The sequence below is a fragment of the Emydura macquarii genome, unplaced genomic scaffold (assembly GCF_026122565.2).
Source record: "Emydura macquarii macquarii isolate MOO-44397 ecotype Brisbane River unplaced genomic scaffold, CSIRO-AGI_Emac_v2 contig_1122, whole genome shotgun sequence".
In the NCBI taxonomy this organism is placed as follows: domain Eukaryota; kingdom Metazoa; phylum Chordata; order Testudines; family Chelidae; genus Emydura; species Emydura macquarii.
The window spans coordinates 167341-185051 of NW_027131259.1; the positions used below are offsets into that span (position 1 = coordinate 167341).

At 65.8% G+C, this 17711-nt stretch overlaps 3 protein-coding genes across 4 annotated transcripts; all 3 read left to right on the top strand.

Moving 5' to 3' along the window:
* The first annotated feature begins 151 nt into the window (after positions 1-151).
* On the top strand, positions 152-4802 carry MBOAT7 (membrane bound O-acyltransferase domain containing 7). 2 transcript variants are annotated; one of them, XM_067546475.1, is made up of 8 exons: positions 152-291; positions 1012-1153; positions 1729-1858; positions 2044-2170; positions 2294-2450; positions 2827-3178; positions 3436-3624; positions 4014-4802. In XM_067546475.1, exons 2-8 carry the CDS (start codon positions 1078-1080, stop codon positions 4384-4386), a joined length of 1404 nt encoding a protein of 467 aa, XP_067402576.1. In that variant the 5' UTR covers positions 152-291; positions 1012-1077; the 3' UTR covers positions 4387-4802. The 2 variants fall into 2 exon arrangements, with proteins under 2 accessions (XP_067402576.1, XP_067402575.1); XM_067546474.1 differs by having other exon boundaries at positions 1071-1153.
* Positions 4803-5601: 799 nt separating this feature from the next.
* On the top strand, positions 5602-12757 carry TMC4 (transmembrane channel like 4). The gene is made up of 16 exons (XM_067546462.1): positions 5602-5641; positions 6055-6280; positions 6574-6710; positions 6918-7079; positions 7245-7330; positions 7703-7848; positions 8022-8169; positions 8472-8639; positions 8813-8976; positions 9333-9459; positions 9674-9771; positions 10043-10226; positions 10412-10542; positions 11126-11281; positions 11473-11551; positions 12034-12757. Exons 1-16 carry the CDS (start codon positions 5602-5604, stop codon positions 12082-12084), a joined length of 2103 nt encoding a protein of 700 aa, XP_067402563.1. The 3' UTR covers positions 12085-12757.
* Positions 12758-13994: 1237 nt separating this feature from the next.
* LENG1 (leukocyte receptor cluster member 1) lies at positions 13995-17557 on the top strand. The gene is made up of 4 exons (XM_067546456.1): positions 13995-14164; positions 14691-14873; positions 15333-15586; positions 15956-17557. Exons 1-4 carry the CDS (start codon positions 14033-14035, stop codon positions 16170-16172), a joined length of 786 nt encoding a protein of 261 aa, XP_067402557.1. The 5' UTR covers positions 13995-14032; the 3' UTR covers positions 16173-17557.
* Positions 17558-17711: the final 154 nt, after the last annotated feature.

Sequence of the window (17711 nt, forward strand, 5' to 3'; positions counted from 1 at the left end):
CCAATACCCGAGAAGGGGCGGACGGCGGGGGCGGGAGTTTGCAAATCGCAGGGCCCGCTGGGCTCCGAGGAAGCGAGCTGGGGCCGGCGGCGGGGAAGCAAAGGGGGCGCTCGTGAAAGCGGGGGGCTGGGCGGGGGGAGGGAATCGGGTGTGGGGTGGGGATCCTGGCACCGGCCCCCCCCAGGGGTGTGAAACTTTGCACCGGCCCCAGGGGTGCGGATCTCCGGCTAAGGGACCCCGGCGTGTGAATTCTGCACCGACCCCTTCGGGAAAAGTTGGTGCCGGGCGCTGGTGAGTCGCTGCGAAGGGGGGTGTGGGGGGCAGAGGCGCGCCTGGGGGGTGGGGAGGTGGGAGAAGCTTGTGTGTCTTTTCCACCCCCACCTCATGGGGCTTCCCAGCCCTCCCCTGTGATTCTACCCCGGGCTGCTAATCTGGGGGCGAACTGCAGGGAGCGGGAGCCATGTGTTCTTTGTACAGCGCCTGGCACAATGGTGGGGGGGGGGCGGAGCTAAGAGCTACCGTAATACAGCTAATAAATAACGGACAGCAGCTGGCGCAATGGGGTGGCTTTGTGATGGGGTGGGGGTGAGGGGAAGGTGAAGAAGGAGAGTGAATGTCGCTGTGCCCTGGGGGGGGGGGGAGTGTCTAGGTGTGGGGGGCTGGGCTCCTGTGCCCCATCCAGCCCATGGCTAATCAACTGTGGGGTGGGGCTCATGTAGATTAGGCGATGAGGGCTTCTGGGAACGGGGCTGAGACCTGGCAAACTCGATACAACCCCGGGCCACGGCAGAGCCGGCGCCCCCTAGAGAAGAAAGGCCCCGTGCCCGAGCCAGCCAGTTCCCTGCCCTGGGGCCAGGTGGGGCCCAGTGCCCCCTAGAGGGGAAAGGCCTCAGGGCCCCATTCCCCACCCCCTGAGCCAGCCAGTCCCTGCCCTGGGGCTGGATGTCCCCCCCCCCCCGCTCTTTCATTACCGCCCACAGAGCCCCCCTGCCCTCTCTGTTCCCCCCACAGCACCGGGCCGGGTCTGTGGCCTGCGGAACAACCCGACACTGCTTTTCCTCCTCTGGCAGTGCTGGGATGACTCCGGAGGAGTGGACTTACCTGGCCGTGCTGCTTTTCTCTATCCCCATCGGCTTTGTCTTCAAAAGGGGGGGTGAGTGCCTCCAACTGGGGGGGGGGGCAACTCTGGCCCCTCCCCTTTTTGCCAGGGCAGGGGGGCGCAGGGTTTGGGGCTAGAGAAAATCTCACTGAAGAGACACCCCCTTTCCCTCCAGCAAGGGCCCTTCCCCCCCCAGCTCCTCTCCATTCCCTCCGGTGTGGGTTGCCCCCCCCCATCCGCGGTTTCCTCACCCCGGCTTCCTCTTGCGAGATTTCCTCTCTCGATGCTGGTTCAGCTCCGGGGGGTGGGGGTGGGGTTATGTCTTGACCTAGAATGGGTGTGGCAGTATTTTAGGGGGGCTGGCGCATGGGGGGAGACCCTGGCCCTAGCCTCCCCCCTTCCAGTCTTGCCATCGGGGGCCGAGGCAGAAACTCCTGGACTCGGGGGTCCCACAGAGAGGGGATGGGAGTTTGGGGGTGCAGGATCTCCACCCGCAGAGTTCCCTTGGGCTGCATTCCCTGCCCCCCTGAGCCAGCCACTCACTGCCGTGGGTCACCCTGGGGAAGGGGAGCCGGTGGGGAAGGGGAGCTGGGATCTGACCTGTCTCTCTTTTCTCCCCTCCCCCCCAGGACGCCGAGAGAAGCAGTTTGGGGGGGCGGCCGTGGGGCTGCTCCTGACCCTGGTCACCTGCAACATCCACACCTTGCATTCCCTGCTGACCATCCTGGGCACATGGAGCATCCTCCGCCTCTCCCCCCGGTCAGGAAGGAGCCGGGACCAGTTCCGGGAGGGGAGTGGGGTCTAGTGGGTAGAGGGGGAGGATTTGGGGAGCCATAGAGAGAGATGGGGGAGGCTGGAGGGGAGCAGAGGATTCTGGGGATGGGGAGGGGACGGGAGCAAGGGATTCTGGGAGCACGGCCAATTAACCCAGCCTCTGCCCCCAGGGCCTGTCACTACCTGACCCTCGGCTGGACCTTCTCCTACCTGCTCTTCTTCCGGACGGTGACTTTCTTCGGGCTGCCGGCCCCGACCCCCTTCACCAACGCCGTGCAGCTGCTGCTGACCCTCAAGGTGCTGGGGCGGGTGGGGTGGGGGGCACAGCCGGGGGCGCCGGGCTGCAGGGGGTGGGGGTGGGGGGTCCCAGCAGTGGCTCGGTCGGGGGCACTCACCCCGGGGTTTCTCCCCCTGCCCTAGATGGTGAGCCTGGCCAACGAGGTGCAGGAGTTTAGCCAGGCCAAGAAGCAGGACGTGACCTCCTTCGCCAAGGGCCCGGCCCTTGGGCTGATCCCCCGCATGCCGGGGCTGGGCGAGACCCTCTGCTACTGCTACTGCTACGTGGGGCTCCTGACAGGTACACGGGGTGCCCCCTGGGGGGGGCGGGGGGCTGGGCACCCGGAAGCCTGGGTTCTCTCCCTGGCTCTGGGAGGGGAGTGGGGTCTAGTGATTAGAGCAGAGGACTGGGAGCCAGGACTCCTGGGTTCTCTCCCCGGCTCTGGGAGGGGAGTGGGGTCTAGTGGTTAGAGCAGAGGACTGGGAGTCTGGGAGGGGAGTGGGGTCTAGTGGTTAGAGCAGAGGACTGGGAGTCAGGACTCCTGGGTTCACTCCCCGGCTCTGGGAGGGGAGTGGGGTCTAGTGGTTAGAGCAGAGGACTGGGTGTCAGGACTCCTGGGTTCTCTCCCCGGCTCTTTCCTTATTTACCCTCTGCCTCTATCCCCCCCTTCCCACAGGCCCCTTCTACCGCTACAGGACCTACCTGGACTGGCTGGAGCAGCCGGACTCGCAGGCCATCCCCAGCTGGCGCCCTTTGCTGGCGCGGGCCAGGCTGGTCCCGGTCTTCGGGCTGCTCTTCCTGGGGGTGTCGCAGCTCTTCCCGCTGGAGTACGTGCGGAGCGAGGCCTTCCCGGGCCGGGCGCTGCCCTTCCGCCTCTTCTACATGGTGCCCGTCTTCTTCGTCTTCCGCATGCGCTTCTACGTGGCCTGGCTGTGCGCCGAGTGCACCTGCATTGCCGCCGCCTTCGGGGCCTACCCCACGGCCGCCCGCGCCCGCTCCGGGGGGGGCCCCACCGTCCACTGCGCCAGGTGCGCCTCTGGGCCCTGCCGGCTCCCACTCGGACCCCAGGGCGGGAACTGGCTGGCTCGGGGGGGCTGGGAATGGGGCACGGGGCCTTTCTCCTCTAGGGGGCGCCAGCCCCGATCCGGCCCCAGTGCGGGAACTGGCTGGCTCTGGGGGGCGGGGAATGGGGCACGGGGCATTTCCCCGTTAGGGGGAGCCGGCTCCCACCGGGCTCTGGGGCGGGGTCTCGCTCTCTGTCACTGACTGATCTCCTGCCCTCCAGCTCGGAGGAGGGGGCGCCAGGGTCGGCTCCCCCCGAGTACGACTATGAAACCATCAAGAACATCGACCCGTACGGCACCGACTTCTGCGTCCGCGTGCGGGACGGGATGCGCTACTGGAACATGACCGTGCAGTGGTGGCTGGCCCAGTATATCTACAAGAGCGCCCCCTTCCGGTCCTACGTCATGAGGTGGGGGGGTCGGGGTGCGGGGGGGGGAGACTGAGGGGGCCAGGAGGGGTGTCTCATATGGGATGTGGGGGGCTTTGGATGCTGGAGGGAGGGGGAATCTGGGGGGAGTCACAGGAGGTGAACAAAGAGGATTAGAGGTGAAATCTCTGAGGGGTTTCAATGGGGGGGGCTCAGAAACATGGGGGGGGGAGTGGTGAGAGGTGGGGGGGCTTAGACCAGGAAGCAGGGGTAGGAGACCAACACGGGGGGGGGGGGGGACACAATCTGGGAAGAGGAAGACAGAGAATGGAGGGGGGTGTCTCAGACCAGGTGGGGGGTGGCACACGGTGGGGGTGGGGGTTGCTCGGCACTTCCTGCCCCCCAGCTAACCCTTCCCCTCTCCCCCCCAGGAGCGCCTGGACCATGCTGATCTCGGCCTACTGGCACGGGCTGCACCCCGGCTACTACCTCAGCTTCCTGACCATCCCGCTGTGCCTGGCGGCCGAAGGGGCACTGGAGGCCAGGCTGCGTGGCCAGCGAGGGGGGCCGGCCCCGGCCCTGGGCGACTCCTGGGGCGACTGGCTCCACTGGTTCCTCAAGATGCGGGCCTACGACTACATGTGCATGGGCTTCGTGCTGCTGGAGCTGGGCGCCACCCTGCGCTACTGGCGGGACGTCTACTTCTGCGTCCACCTGGGCGCCCTGGCCCTGCTGGCCGTGGGCCGCGCCCTGGGCCGGCGCCCCCGGAGCTCCCCCGGGGCGGAGGGGCCGCCCCACCAGTGAGGGGCGGGGGGAGCCCTACACACACCCCAGGGACGAGCCCCGGCGCGGGGCGCCCCGGCACCACTCCTGTTCCACCCCCCTGGGGGGCAGGGACTAGCCCCAGCCCCCCTCCTGCTCTGCCCCCTGGGGGGCAGGGACTAGCCCCAGCCCCCCTCCTGCTCTGCCCCCTGTGGACCCTGGGGGGCAGGGAATAGCCCCAGCCCCCCTCCTGCTCTGCCCCCTGTGGGGCAGGGAGTAGTTCCACTCATGGGGCTGGAAACGGCCTGCACTGTCGGCCCTGTTCTGGGCGGGGGGTGGGAGGAAGGGCACAGGCCCATGGGGTGCCCCCTACTCCTCCCCTCTGGGGACCCCCACCTCCTCTTCTGGCTGGCTTGTTCGCAACCAGCAGATGAGGGGGTGGGGGGGCTGCTGGCAGAGCCTGAATGGACCACAAAACTCCCCCCAAGCAGTGGGGGGGAGTGCATGGGGGAGGGGGTATTTTTGGGGGGCAGCGGTGTGGGGAATTGCCCAAAGGCAGCTGGTCTGTGCTTAGCTGGGGGTAGGGGAGGGTGCCTGGGGGAGGGGGGGGAAAGGAAGACCCCCCCAGTTCTCTGAGGTCTGTGTCTTTTCCTATGATATTAGCGGGGGGGGGGGTGAGAGGGAGATGGGGGTGTTGGGGTGGATGCAGAGCTGGGGGGAGGGTGCTGAAGGTGAGGAGGAGGGCGGGGGCAGCAGGGGGTCAGGATGGGGGGGTGTCCTGTAATGCCCCCGCGGGGGGGGGGGGTGTATTTCCATGCGGCGGGGGCAGCACTGGGAGCAAATAAAGAACCCAGAACAACCCCCCCGTGTGCATGTGTCTCTTCACTGGCGCCTGCACCCCTGGGGGGCCCCCCTTGATCCTCAGCCCCTGGTCACCCCCATTCACCATGGGCCCCCTAGGCACCCCCCATTCTCCATGGGCCCCCATTGACCCCTCCAGGACCCCCCATTCGCCAGTCCCCCCCCATTGACCTCCGCACCCTCCATTGACCCCCCCCTTCCCCAGGATCCCCTCGGGGCGCCAGCCCCAGCCGGGCGGGGTCTGGGGGGGTGAGATGGGGGGGGTCAGTCCCCGCCCCTCCCCCCGCTGGGCCGCGCCCGTCGCCATGGCACGGCGGGGCCAATGATTAACCCGGGCCGGGACCGGCCGCCGCGTTTCCTCCTTGCGGAGTCACTGGACCGGACCGGACCCGACCCATGGAGCCGCGCTGGGCCGAGACGGGCCGCGATGGGCCAGGTGGGCAGCCGGCCGGGCACCCCTCCCCCCCAGTAACCCGGACTCCTGGGTCCCGTCCCCAGCAGGCAGCCCCACCCCCCCCAATAACCCGGACTCCTGGGTCTCGTCCCCAGCAGGCAGCCCCGCCCCCCTCTCAATAATCCGGACTCCTGGGTCCCGTCCCCAGCAGGCAGCCCCGCCCCCCCCAATAACCCGGACTCCTGGGCCCCGCCCCCAATAACCCAGACTCCTGGGTCCCCTGCCCAGCCGCTAGCCCCCAGCCAGTTACTCGGACTCCTGGGTCCCATCTCCTGAAGTTAGTTCGGTCCCAGACAGTAGCCCGGACTCCTGGGTCCCCTTCTCACCCCTGGCTCAGTGGAGGGGGGGGGGGTGGCTCAGTCTCCCCCCACTAACCCCACTTGCTCCCTCCCCAGGCGATGATGGCTGGGGCCAGCACCCCCCCTCATCCCTCTTCCTCCAGCTGCCGAGCAACGCGACCCTGCGTTTCCGTGGCCACGTGGCCAAGGCCTGGGGGGCTGCGCTGGACGAGGGGGACCCCGCAGGCACCCCCCGGGACCGGGACGGGGCTGGAGCTGGGGAGCAGGAGTCGGTTCCTCTGAAACAGCTGCCCCTCTGCATGGGGGAGAAACGGAGACTCTGGTACTGGGGCAGGATGCCTGGGGGGGCAGGGGGCGGCTGGGAGCCAGGACTCCTGGGTTCTCTCCCGGCTGGGGGAGGAGGGGAGTGGGGTCTAGTGGTTAGAGCAGGGGAAGCTGGGAGCCAGGACTCCTGGGTTTTCTCCCGGCTCTGGGAGGAGGGGGGTCTAGTGGTCAGAGCAGGGGACGCTGTGAGCCAGGACTCCTGGGTTCTCTCCCGGCTCTGGGTGGGAACTGGGGTGCAGTAGTTTGGGGGTGGGTGGCTGAGGCCTCACCCCCCGTCCCTCTCCCCGGCAGGCTCCAGGAGCAGCAGGTGGCCGGGAAACGGAGCCGCTGGGAGCAGTGGCGGGTGGGGACGCGCCGCCTCCGGGGGCAGGTGAGGGGCACCCTGCTGTACGCCCAGGTGTGGAGGGACTCGCTGCACCGCATTGAAGGTAGGGGAGACAGCCCTGGGTCCCCCCCCCCCACTGAGAGCAACCCCCCCTGTGTGCCCTGGGTCCCCCCTCCCTCTCTGAGAATGACCCCCCCAGCCCTCTGCCCCCCTCCCCTCCCTCTGAGCCCTGGGGGTCTCCGTCTGCAGGGGAACCTGGACTGTGGCACGCTGTGGGGGGGGGGGATGACGCTGCCCTTTGCCTCCACAGGTCACTTCGGGACCGGGATCCAGTCGTATTTCAACTTCCTGCGCTTCCTGGTGCTGCTGAACCTGGGCGGGGCCCTGCTCATGGTGGGGTTCGTGGTGGCCCCCAACGCCACCTTCGAGGCTCTGCAGCTGAACCAGACCCAGTGGGCGGAGAACTCCATGGGTATGGCTGGCCCGGATGCCTGGGTCCCATCCCCAGTGAGGGGGACAGCCCCAAGAATTGCGCTCGGACACCTGGGTCCCATGTCCAGGAATGGGGGGTGACCCGGAGGGTGTTTGGGGTTTTGTTTTGAGGGGGGTCTCACCCCTTCTTCCCCCCCCCCCCCAGTGAACAGCAGCTGCCTGCAGTACAACCCCAGCAAGCGAGGCCTCGTCAGCTACTTCACCTACCTAATGGACCTGCTCTCCGGGACGGTGAGAGACCCCCCCACAGTCACCCTGCCCTCCAGATCTGGGGGAGGGGGCAGGCTCTGGGGCTCAGCTCTGCTCCCCAACAGAACAGCTCATGGGGCAGCTCTGCCACCCCATTCCCATCTGTGTCCCCCCCAAATATCGCAGCTGGCCCCGGTTCCCCAGCCGGTCCCCGGATCAGCGTGTCCCATTCCTGACCCTGCAGCCAGCCAGTCCCTGCCCTGGGGTGGATAGGAGCTGGTGCCCCTTAGAGGGGAGAGGCCCCGTGCCCCATTCCCCGCCCCCCATAGCCAGCCAGTCCCCATCCTGGGGCCGGATTGGGGCTGGCGCCCCCTAGAGGAGACAAGCCCCACACTCAGGCTGTGTCTCTCCCAGGGGTTCATGGAGCTCACCTACCTGTTCTACGGTTATTACCAAAACTCGGCCGTGGATTTCATGGGCTTCTCCTATAACATCCCCCTGGCCTATCTGCTCAGCACGCTGGCCTACTTCTCCGTCTGCCTCGTCTGGATCGTCCGCAGGTGAGTCACTTCCCAGCTGCCCCCATGTGGGACCAGCCCTCGCGCCCCACCCCAGAGGGGCTGCGTCCCAGCGCCGGGCGAGGGGACCAGCCCCCGTGCTCCACCCCAGAGGTGGCTGCATTTTGCCATCTCCCGGGGGCCGTCACCCTGGCCTCCTGTGCTCTCCCCCCCAGGGCCGTCCATCTCCTGAAGCGCAGCCTCGTCAGCGAGGACGGGGCGCTCAGCACCTACAGTAACAAGGTCTTCGCCGGCTGGGATTTCTGCCTGGCACCGGGCACCATGGTGCACCTAAAACACAACAGCCTCCGTTACGAGCTGCGGGTGAGGCCTGCAGGGGGCACGGGGCCGGCGTGGGGGGGGGGGGGGACGGACACAGAGGTGTGGGCAGGCTGGGAATGGACGGGGGGGCCTGGGATAGGAGGCTGAGATGGGGGGCTGGAGTGGGTTGTGGGAGGCTGGGGGCTGAACGGTGGATTGGGGGGTGGGAAGGAGGGCCGGTGTGTGGAGTGGGGGGGCAGAGCTGGAGGGGCTGGGTGTTTGGGGGGGCTGGGGCAGGAAGGGGGGCTGGATGGTGGGGCCGGAGCAGGAAGCGGGGGCTGCACTGATGGGCGTCTCTCCCCCAGATGGACCTGGAGGAGCAGTCCTTGCACCGGCGCATGGCCCAGCGCAGCCCGGCCCAGCGAGCCGCCCTGTACGGCCTGCGCGGGGCCCTCAACCTGCTGGTGCTGGTGCTGCTGGGGGCGGCCTTCTACTGCATCTACCTGGCCACCCAGTACGCGCAGCAGGGCCAGGTGAGCCCTGCGCCCCTCCCTCCCGACCCCCAGCTCCGCCAGCGCCCCGCACACCAGAGCTGGTGCCTGTCCCCCCCCACGGGGGGCGGTGGCACTAACCCAGCCCTCCAGCACCCCACAGGGGAGAGGGGAGGGGACTCCGCTTTGACCTGTGCTGACCTCTCCCCCCCCAGAACACAGGCCCAGAGCAGCAGGGTTTCTTTGTGGGGCTGCTGGTGGCCTACGTCCCCTCCATCGTCATCACGGCCGCCAACTGGCTCTTGCCTCTGGCCTTCGGCTTCATTGTCCGCCTGGAGAGATACCCGCTGAGCCTGGAGATCAAACTCACCCTGATCAGGTACCAGAACGGGGGCCCCGGATAGCCAGCCCCATCCCACCCCAGAGCTGGTTGCATCTCCACGCTGGGCGAGGGGTTCCCGGATAGCCAGCCCCATCCCACCCCAGAGCTGGCCGCATCTCCGCGCTGGGCGAGGGGTTCCCGGATAGCCAGCCCCATCCCACCCCCGAGCTGGCTGCATCTCAGCACCGGGCAAGGAGGTCCCTGTATAACCAGCCCTGCATGCCACATCTCAGCACTGGGTGAGGGGGTCCCCGGATAGCCAGCCCCGTGCCCCACCCCAGAACTGGCTGCATCTCAGCACCAGGAGAGAGGGGCCCCAGACACCCAGCCCTGTCTCTCTCTCTCTGTGGCAGGAGCGTCTTCCTGCGTCTCTCCAGCCTCCTCGTTCTCCTCTTCTCCCTCTGGACCCAGATCACCTGCCGGGGGGATCTCGAGGACGCTTCCTGCAGGACCTGCCGTTACAACCAGCAGCAGCACCCGGTCAGGGCAGGACGCCTGGGTTCTATCCCGGCTGTGGGAGGAGGGGGTCTGATGGTTGGAGCAGGGGGCGGGGAGCCAGGACTCCTGGGTTCTCTCCCCAGCTGTGGGAGGGGAGGGGGGTCCGGTGGTTGGGGTGGGGGAAGGAGGCCTTGGACTCCCGGGCCCAGGGGGCAGTGCTGGGCTGGTGCTGACTGTCCCCCCCTCTGCCCCGCAGTGCTGGGAGACGAGCGTGGGGCAGGAGATGTACAAGCTGCTGATTTTCGATCTGGTGGTGATGCTCCTGGTGCTGCTGCTGGTGGAGTTCCCCAGGAAGTGAGACGTGGCGTGGGGGGATCAGTGGCTTTGGGGGAGGGACTCGGGGGGGGGGGAAGGAAGGTGGGTCAGGGTCCACGCTGGGGGGTTCTAGGGATGGATGGGAATCAGTGGCCGTATAAAGGTCCTAGAGAGTGGGATGGCTATGGGGCTTGGGGGTCAGGCTGGAGTTGGGGGGGCAGGGTTCAAGCTGGGGGGCAGTAGTGGGTGAGTGGAAGGCAGGGCTCAGGGTGGCCACCCCAGCCCTTTACCCCCCTCTTGCGCCCTCCAGGCTGCTGGTGATGCATGGCCCTGCCGCCCTGGGCCGGCTCTGTGGCCAGCAGGAGTTCCTGGTGCCCCCCAACGTGCTGGACCTGGTGTACGGGCAGACCGTGTGCTGGGTGGGCGCCACCTTCTCCCCTCTGCTGCCCTTGCTCAACACCTTCAAGTACGTCCTGGTCTTCTACCTCAAGAAGGTGAGAGCCCGGACGCCTGGGTCCTCGCTGCACCTCTGGGAGGGGACGCAGGGGGGAGGGGAGTGGGGTGTAGTGGGTAGAGCAGGGGGGCAGAGCCAGGACTCCTGGGTTCTATGCCTGGCTCTGGGAGAGGTGGGGCTGGCGGCTCAGTGTCCAGGGTCCATGCCTGTCTCGCCCCCCGCCAGCTCACCCTCTTCTCGAACTGCCGCCCGGCCGACCGCACCTTCCGCGCCTCCAGCGCCAACTTCTTCTTCCTGCTGGTTCTGCTGCTGGGCCTGGCGCTCGCCTGGGTGCCGGTGCTGTACAGCGTCTTCGTGTGAGTGCCCAGCCCCCCACCCACTGGCGCCCGGCTCCCTTGCCCAGTCCCCCAGCCCCCTCTTCTGATACCCTGTCCCCCCTTTCCCAGGTCTCACCTCCCCCTGGCTCCTCCACCCCCTGCCTTCCCGTTGCCCACCCAGCTGGGCTGATCTGGGTCATTCCCGCTCCCCGAGATTCCCTTGCCCAGCCCTGGGGGGCAGAATTGGGGGTGCTCTGCAGACAAGCCTGGGTTGGGGGGACCCGGGGCTGCCTCTGGCCCCACTCCCCTATGGGGCTGCCTGCCTGGGGGCTGGGTCGTGTCCTGCCCTGAAGTGACCCCAAGACCCAGAGCCCCCAGGGGGTCACCATCCCCCCTCCATTCCAGCATCACAGACCTTGGCTCATCTTCCCCAGGGTCGCACTCCCCCCACTGAGCCCCTGGGGTCACGGTTCCCCCTTGTTTCCCTGCCTTGCCCCACTTCCATGAGGTCACACTCCCCCTCCCCCAACCCCCCCCCTCGGGGCATTGGCTCTGCTCCCCTGCCTTGCACTCGGTTCACCCCCCCCTTCCCCCCACAGCTCACTCTGTCTCTCCCACGCAGACTCCAGCCGTCCCAGGCCTGCGGCCCGTTCCGGGGCAAGCTGACCATGTGGAGCTCCCTCGTGGCGGCCGTTGATGTCCTGCCCCGCGTGGCCAGGGAGTTCCTGCAGTTCGTGGGCTCGCTGGCCTTCGCCGTGCCGCTTTTCCTGCTGCTGTGGTGAGGGGCCGCCGGGGGATCCCTCTGGGTGTGTGTGTGGGGGGGCACTAGAGGGGATAGGACACTTGGTGGGGTGTGGGTTTGATCCCGGGCAGCAGGGACCCCACACACACACACACCCCCACACCCCCCCATCTCTCAACCACTGTCTAACCCGCCCCCCCCCTTCTCTTCCCACCCCGCAACCGCAGCATCCTCATGTTCTATCTGATGGCCCTGGCTAATTCCTACAGCCGCCTGGTCAAGGAACTCAAAGGACAGCTCCGGCTGGTGAGTGAGGTCCTGGGGCCTCGCCTCTCTAGGGGGCATCAGCCCCCGTCCAGCCCCAGGGCAGGGGTCTGGCTGACCAAGTGGGGGGGTGGCGGTGGGAGGAGGAAAAGGGGCATGGGTGGTGCCAGCTCCCATCCAGCCCCAGGGTGGGGGTCTGGCTGGCTGAGGGGGGCAGGGGAGGAGGCACAGGGCTTTTTGCTGCTGGGGGTTGCCGGCTCCCATCTGGGGTCACTGTTAGCTGGTGGAACTCCCTGCCACAAGATGGTCCCGGGCCTGGCAGAATGGGACAGTAACAGTGAGGAACAAGGTACTCCCGCATTTGTCCGCTAGGGGCTGCAGTGTCCCCTCCTCTGAAGTAGGTGGGACATGGGTGCGGGCAGAGCCCAGATACCGGGGTAGATGGGCCCCTGGGCTGGTGCCGCATGGCTGTACTCACCCTCCGTGATTTCCCCGCCTCTTTTAAACCCTTCCTTCTCCTACAGGAGGGGCGGGATAAGGTCTTCCTAGTGACTCAGATCACGGAGCTCAGCTAAGGAGAGCACAGCAGGCTCCCTGATCTCCCCTCCTGCAGCAAGAAAACCCGGAGCCAACTGATTTGAGAACGACTCTTGACCCTGCCTCGTTGAACCCGTCCCTCCCCTGCCGGCAGCAGTAATTCCCCGGTGAGCCATACCCGCCAACTGCCAGAAGGAAGCCACAATAACTTCCAAAGAGCCCAAAGTTTGATCACGGACCGCGTAAGAATCACTCGTCTGGAGCTGCCCCTCTGGGGTGGGGCGTGGGAGCTGGTAATAGGGGGACCCCTCACCTGGCGCTGAGAAGCAGCCGCTCTTTGCCACCGCCCAGCAACGCCGTTCAGTTTAGGACAGGAAGTGAAGCAGAACCCAGCACGTAACCGAAATCCCAGTCGGCCTTTCAGGAGAGGAGGTAGAATTGCCTGTGGCTGAAATGGGCTGGCCTATGTGCCCTATTTCTCGTGCTCTCCGTCCTGCCCCGGGGCTAGCCCCACACCCTCCAAACGGAGGAGATAGCCGGTGAACCCGTGTGCATCTCTTGCCGCCGGCTGGCAGCTGAACTCCATTGTCACAGTAAAAGGGCATCTGCTCTAGGCTCCCCAACCATCACCCCTCTTGGGCAGAGACCCGCGTCTCTCTCTCCCTCCCGGAGCAAGGTTTTCCAGGCTGCCCCAGATCTGCCCACGCTGATTTCACTGCGCACACAAACCGCGCTGAGATGTTGCCATTGATGATACTCACCCCCTGCAGCTTGGCCAAGTTAGAAATCCCTGCTTGAACAACGCTTGAGTTCAGGCTCTTCCGCTGGTGGCGTTTGAGAGGCAAAGTTGACAATTTAATGGCTTATAACGCTGTAACGCTCTGATTCTCAACTGCTGCGGGTGCTAAATCGTTGTCTGATTCCCCCCCCACTGCGCACACACACACCTTGTTTCGCCCTCCTGTAATTTTCTGCAAATGGGAAGTTTGAAATCTGAAAAAAGACCCCGACGCTACAAATCACGTGCTGGGTGTGGTTGAAATAATAAAATAAAAACCGAATTGTGCCAAGCGGAGGTGTAAGTAATGGATGGCCGGGGCAGGAGGGGGGCGTTGTCGGTACGCAGAGCTAGAAGCATGCAGCTGGGGGTCTGTTGTCTCTTCGCTCCCACCCTCAGCTCAACTTGTGGCTCCCTCCCCGACCCCCCCCCCCCGTGTGGTTGGCCGTTGTGTCCATCTGCGCGTGCAGGGGGTGCCGGGCCGGGCGCAGGGGGTGGGAGTTAGGGTCCGTTGAGCCCAGCGCCCTGGCCGGGCTGGCACTGGTGCAGCGGGGGGGCACCCGGCATGCGGGGAGAGATGCAGGTCTGGCTTCGCAGCCCGTGGGGGGCTGGGAGCCGGGGAGGACGGAGCCAGCCAGCGTCCTGGGGCAGGGAGTTCCACAAGTGCTGGGGGGGAGGAATGGATTCGGCCAGCGTCCTGGGGCAGGGAGTTCCACAGGTGCTGGGGGCGGGGAGGGACAGATCTGGCCAGTGTCCTGGGGCAGGGAGTTCCACAGGTGCTGAGGCGGGGAGGTGCGGGTTCGGGGGGGGGGGGGGGGGGGGGCAGTGATGGGGGGTCTGGGATACAGGGCCTCTCCCCTCCAGGGGGCCAACCCACGGGGAGGAGGCGGGGAGTGTGAAGAAGTGGCGGGACCCCGTCCCATGCCATTAGTTACAGGCGCGCTGGGGGTGTGGCCGCCGTGAACCAATCAGAGACAAGAGGGTTGGACGGGGACCAATCGGACAAACGGGGGGGGGGGGTGGTTCGGGTCGCCAATAATCCACTCAGGGAGCGAGGGCGGAACTAGTGCCCGCCAATCAGAATTCAGCGTTGGGGGAGGGCGGCCCTGGGGAACGCGCCAATCAGCACAGAGCGAGGGCGCAGCAGGGCAGTGACCCGGAAGCGGAAGTGGCGCGGCGCAGCAGCAGCGCCGGCCTGCGGGAGGACCATGAACATCCTGCCCAAGAAGTCGTGGCACGTGCGGAACAAGGACAATGTGGCCCGCGTGCGGCGGGACGAGGCGCAGGCCCAGGACGAGGAACGCCAGCGGGAAGCCCGGGCCCTGCTGGCCGACCAGGAGGCAAGTCACCGCGCATGCGTGACAGTGGAGCCCGGACCTACGTCATGTGACGGGGTCGTGGGCTGAACCATGGGCAAGTTGGGGGGGGGAATCTGGGCTGAACCATTTCCAAAGGGGTGAGCTGGGCGGAACCATTTCCAAAGGTGGGGGGAAGCGGAAGGAAGCAGGGCTGAACCATTTCCACGTGGGGGGGTGGAAGAGCAGGAGATGGGCTGAGCCATGTCGAGGGCGGGGGGGATGCAGAAAGGAGGGGAGCTGAATCCTTTCCAGCTGGGGAAAACCATTTCCCCATGGGGTAGTTCTTTAACCCCACCTCTGCCAGGACCCCCACCCGGTGCAGATGCGGCACCATTAACTTCACCGGATCCTGCACTCTCTGCCCTTGGCCCAGGTGAGAGGAGTTTGTTGGGCCTCAGCTTGATACCATGCTCCCCTCCCCCATCCTTCCTGCTGCCCAGCAGAGAGCCCAGGGGCTGCCCTGGCCCCCGACACCCACAACCACCCACCCCGTCTCCTTCCCCTGCAGGCACGGACCGAGTTCCTGAGGAAGAAGGCGCGGCTGTCTGCCCTGCCAGGACCTGACGGGGGCTCGGCCCTGGCCCCCTGCAGCGAGGAGCCGCATCACATCAACCTCTTCCGGGACCTGGAGGAGGGCAAAGGCTCTAAGGCTGGGAACAAGGAGTACGAGGAGGAGAAGCGCAAGGAAAAAGTAATGGGGGGGGGGGGAGACTTGCATTTCTGGGGGAGTGGGGAGCCCCCCCCAGCTTGCTGGGGTGAGGTTCTCCTATGGTGCTGCATTGGTGGGAGAGGGTCTGAGACCTGGCTGTTACAGGAGATGGGGTACAGCCAAGGCTCAGGCCCTGCCAAGTGGTGACATCTCACCATAGAGGGGACAAAGGAGTTGGAGGAGGGGCCCCCCCCACATTTGCTATTACACTATCAGGGGAGGGGGTGATGACAGCTCAGCTGCCCAGCATGCTGGGTCCCCTCTCAATCTCTCCCCCCGTGAGCTGCCTCCCGCCTCTTCTGCCTGTGAAGCAAACCACTTCCTCCCACCCCTCCTTCCAGATCAGGGGGGCCACGATCAGTCCTGCCCCAGCAGATGGGGCTCCCCCTCTTCAAAGTGACTCAGTTCAGCACCCTCCCCTCTCTGCTTCGCCCCCCTCAGGAGCGCCAGGAGAAGGCCATCGGGTTGCTGACCTATCTGGGGCAGAGTGCAGCTGAGGCACAGATCAGCCAGCCCTGGTACCAGGCAGCCCCTGACCGCAGCCAGGAGTCAGCTGCTGTGACCCAGCAGGAGAAGCTGAAGGACAGGCTGGACCCGCTGCGGGAGATGGAGAGGCACCTGCGCAAGAAGAAAGGGGAGGGGAAGAAGCGCAAGAAGGAAAGAGAGAGGCCAGCAGAGGAGAAGAGGACAGTGGGGTGAGTTGGATGGGGGAGGGCTAGATCTCAGTGACCTAGAGAATAGCAGTATGGTGGGGCTCAGGGACTACAAGTCCCAGCATGCAATGCTGCAGCCCACACAACTACAATTAGCAGCACACAATTTACTTCCCTTGTTCCCAGCCGCAAGGTGTGTCTGGGGTATGTGATGGGGGAGGAGGATGAGGACAAAGGTCCCAGTACGTAGTGCGCACAGGGGCCTGGCCTGCCTGTCCCAGCATGCAATCACCCCCAGAAGGCCGATTGCAGGCTGGGAGTTGTAGACCTCATGGGCCACACCTTCAAACCCCAGCTGGCGGCCCTGGTAGCTATAAAAACTCCATGGTGCCCTTCTGCTTCTGCCTGCAGCTCTGCCCCCCTCTCCCTGGAGCAGCTACGGCGTGAGCGGCTGCAGCGAGAACGAGCCGAGCGTGCCCGGGCCGAAGCCCTGCTGGCCGGGCGGCTGGGGGAGCCGCGGCACGTGGAGGAGGAGGAGCCGGACGACAGGAAGCGCCGCTACAATTCCCAGTTCAACCCACAGCTGGCGCGCAGGCCCCGTGGCTGGGAGGAGATGGAACAGCGCTGAGCCCGGCTGGCACCCCCTGGAGGTGGTGGCCGAAACACGGGGGCGGGGGGCGGAATGGGGATGTTGGCATCACAGCAAGGCAGTTGCTGCCTGGGGGGGGTATGAAGTCACTGAATGCAGTTCTCTCTGCCGCCCCCCTGGCCATGAAGGGAGATGTAGGGGAGCACTCAGAGAGCCAGACCCCTCCTCACTCTGATGGGGTGGGAGGTGCTGCCTGCCCTCATGCCCCAGCATGCCACCACCTTGGGGTCTAATGGTTGGGGGGAGCTGGGAGCCAGAACTCCTGGGTTCTCTCAGAGGGGCTCCGGGGGAGAGTCAGGACTCCTGGGTTCTGATTTCTAGTTCTGGCACAGATTTCGTATGCACCTCAACACTCCTTTAGTAACGGAGATGAACAGCAGCTGCCAAAGGGAGGTTCTGCTCCTCCTCTGCCCCCCAGCTGAATGCCAGCCCACTCCCTACTCACGTCCTTCGTGCCCCACACTGAGTTGGCGCCACATGGGCCCAGCTCCTGTCAGAGCATTGTGGCTCATCTCCCTGTGCATGGCAAATGCACCAGACCAGCTGCCTGCACCCTTCCCAGGCCAATCATCTGTCAGGGGAAACTGAGGCACAGGCAGCCCTGGAATAGAAGCCCAGTCTCCTCCCTCGCTGGAGGGGGGCTGAAACTGCCCCATTGCTGGCCACTGCCAGGGAGATTTTCCAAGCAGCCATCGGGGCTAGTAGCACCTTGTGGGCCAGGCCAGGGGCCTCCCTGGAGTCTGTGGCCCAGGAGAGGGGCATGGCTGAGAATCAGCAGGCTTGGGGGCAGCTTTTTAATCCTAAAGCAGAACAGGGAAGGGTCCCCCTGAACTCACCCAGAGAGCCAGTCAAGGTCCCCCTCAGCCCGTACCACCCCATATCTCCTGTAGGGGGTGCTGTGCCCCCCCCCGAACATACCATTCAGTCACCTTCTGCAGGGGGCACTGCGTCCCCTCCCCCAGAACGCACCATCCAGTCACCTCCTGCAATGGGTGCAGGGTACCCCCACTCCAAAAAATGTAACACTCACTTGCCAACCACTGGGGGGGTGTCCCATCCCCAGAATGTATGAGCCAGGCACCTGCAGGGAGCAGGGCATGTCCCACCCTACCCTTTACCATCCGCTCACCTAGTGTGTGTGGGGGGGGCGGAGGAGCCCCCATCCCAGCATGTACCATCCGGTCACTTTCTGCAGGGAGGGGGTGAAAGTCCCAGCATGCCCCCTGGGGGTGAAATCTCACCAGGCACCCCCCACTTTTCAAGATATTTTCAGAATAGAGAGCAAAATAAAGTCTTGAGTCCTGCCCAGCCCCTTTTATCCCAGAATCCGAGCGTGTCACCCATTCGATCCACAAGGAATAAAGGGCACAGGACTCGGGCAGATGGCTGGCGCCCAGGCCCCCTGCTCTAACCCCACACCCCTCCCAGAGCCAGGGATAGAACCCAAGAGTCCTGGCTCCATGTCTCTATCTAACCCCACAGCGAGGAGCATCTTATTCTTGGCCCCCCCTTACCTCT

What these genes read in the sequence shown, in the direction of transcription:
- LENG1 (XM_067546456.1), top strand. Translation starts at nt 14,033, where the DNA reads ATGAACATCCTGCCCAAGAAGTCGTGGCACGTGCGGAACAAGGACAAT. An exon ending in CCCTGCTGGCCGACCAGGAG is followed by an intron (nt 14,165 to 14,690) that starts GCAAGTCACCGC and finishes CTTCCCCTGCAG; the next exon opens with GCACGGACCGAGTTCCTGAG. An exon ending in GAGGAGAAGAGGACAGTGGG is followed by an intron (nt 15,587 to 15,955) that starts GTGAGTTGGATG and finishes TTCTGCCTGCAG; the next exon opens with CTCTGCCCCCCTCTCCCTGG.
- TMC4 (XM_067546462.1), top strand. Translation starts at nt 5,602, where the DNA reads ATGGAGCCGCGCTGGGCCGAGACGGGCCGCGATGGGCCAG. An exon ending in TGGACCTGCTCTCCGGGACG is followed by an intron (nt 7,331 to 7,702) that starts GTGAGAGACCCC and finishes TGTCTCTCCCAG; the next exon opens with GGGTTCATGGAGCTCACCTA. An exon ending in GTGCTGTACAGCGTCTTCGT is followed by an intron (nt 10,543 to 11,125) that starts GTGAGTGCCCAG and finishes TCTCCCACGCAG; the next exon opens with ACTCCAGCCGTCCCAGGCCT.
- MBOAT7 (XM_067546475.1), top strand. Translation starts at nt 1,078, where the DNA reads ATGACTCCGGAGGAGTGGACTTACCTGGCCGTGCTGCTTTTCTCTATC. An exon ending in AGCTGCTGCTGACCCTCAAG is followed by an intron (nt 2,171 to 2,293) that starts GTGCTGGGGCGG and finishes CCCCTGCCCTAG; the next exon opens with ATGGTGAGCCTGGCCAACGA. An exon ending in TTCCGGTCCTACGTCATGAG is followed by an intron (nt 3,625 to 4,013) that starts GTGGGGGGGTCG and finishes TCTCCCCCCCAG; the next exon opens with GAGCGCCTGGACCATGCTGA.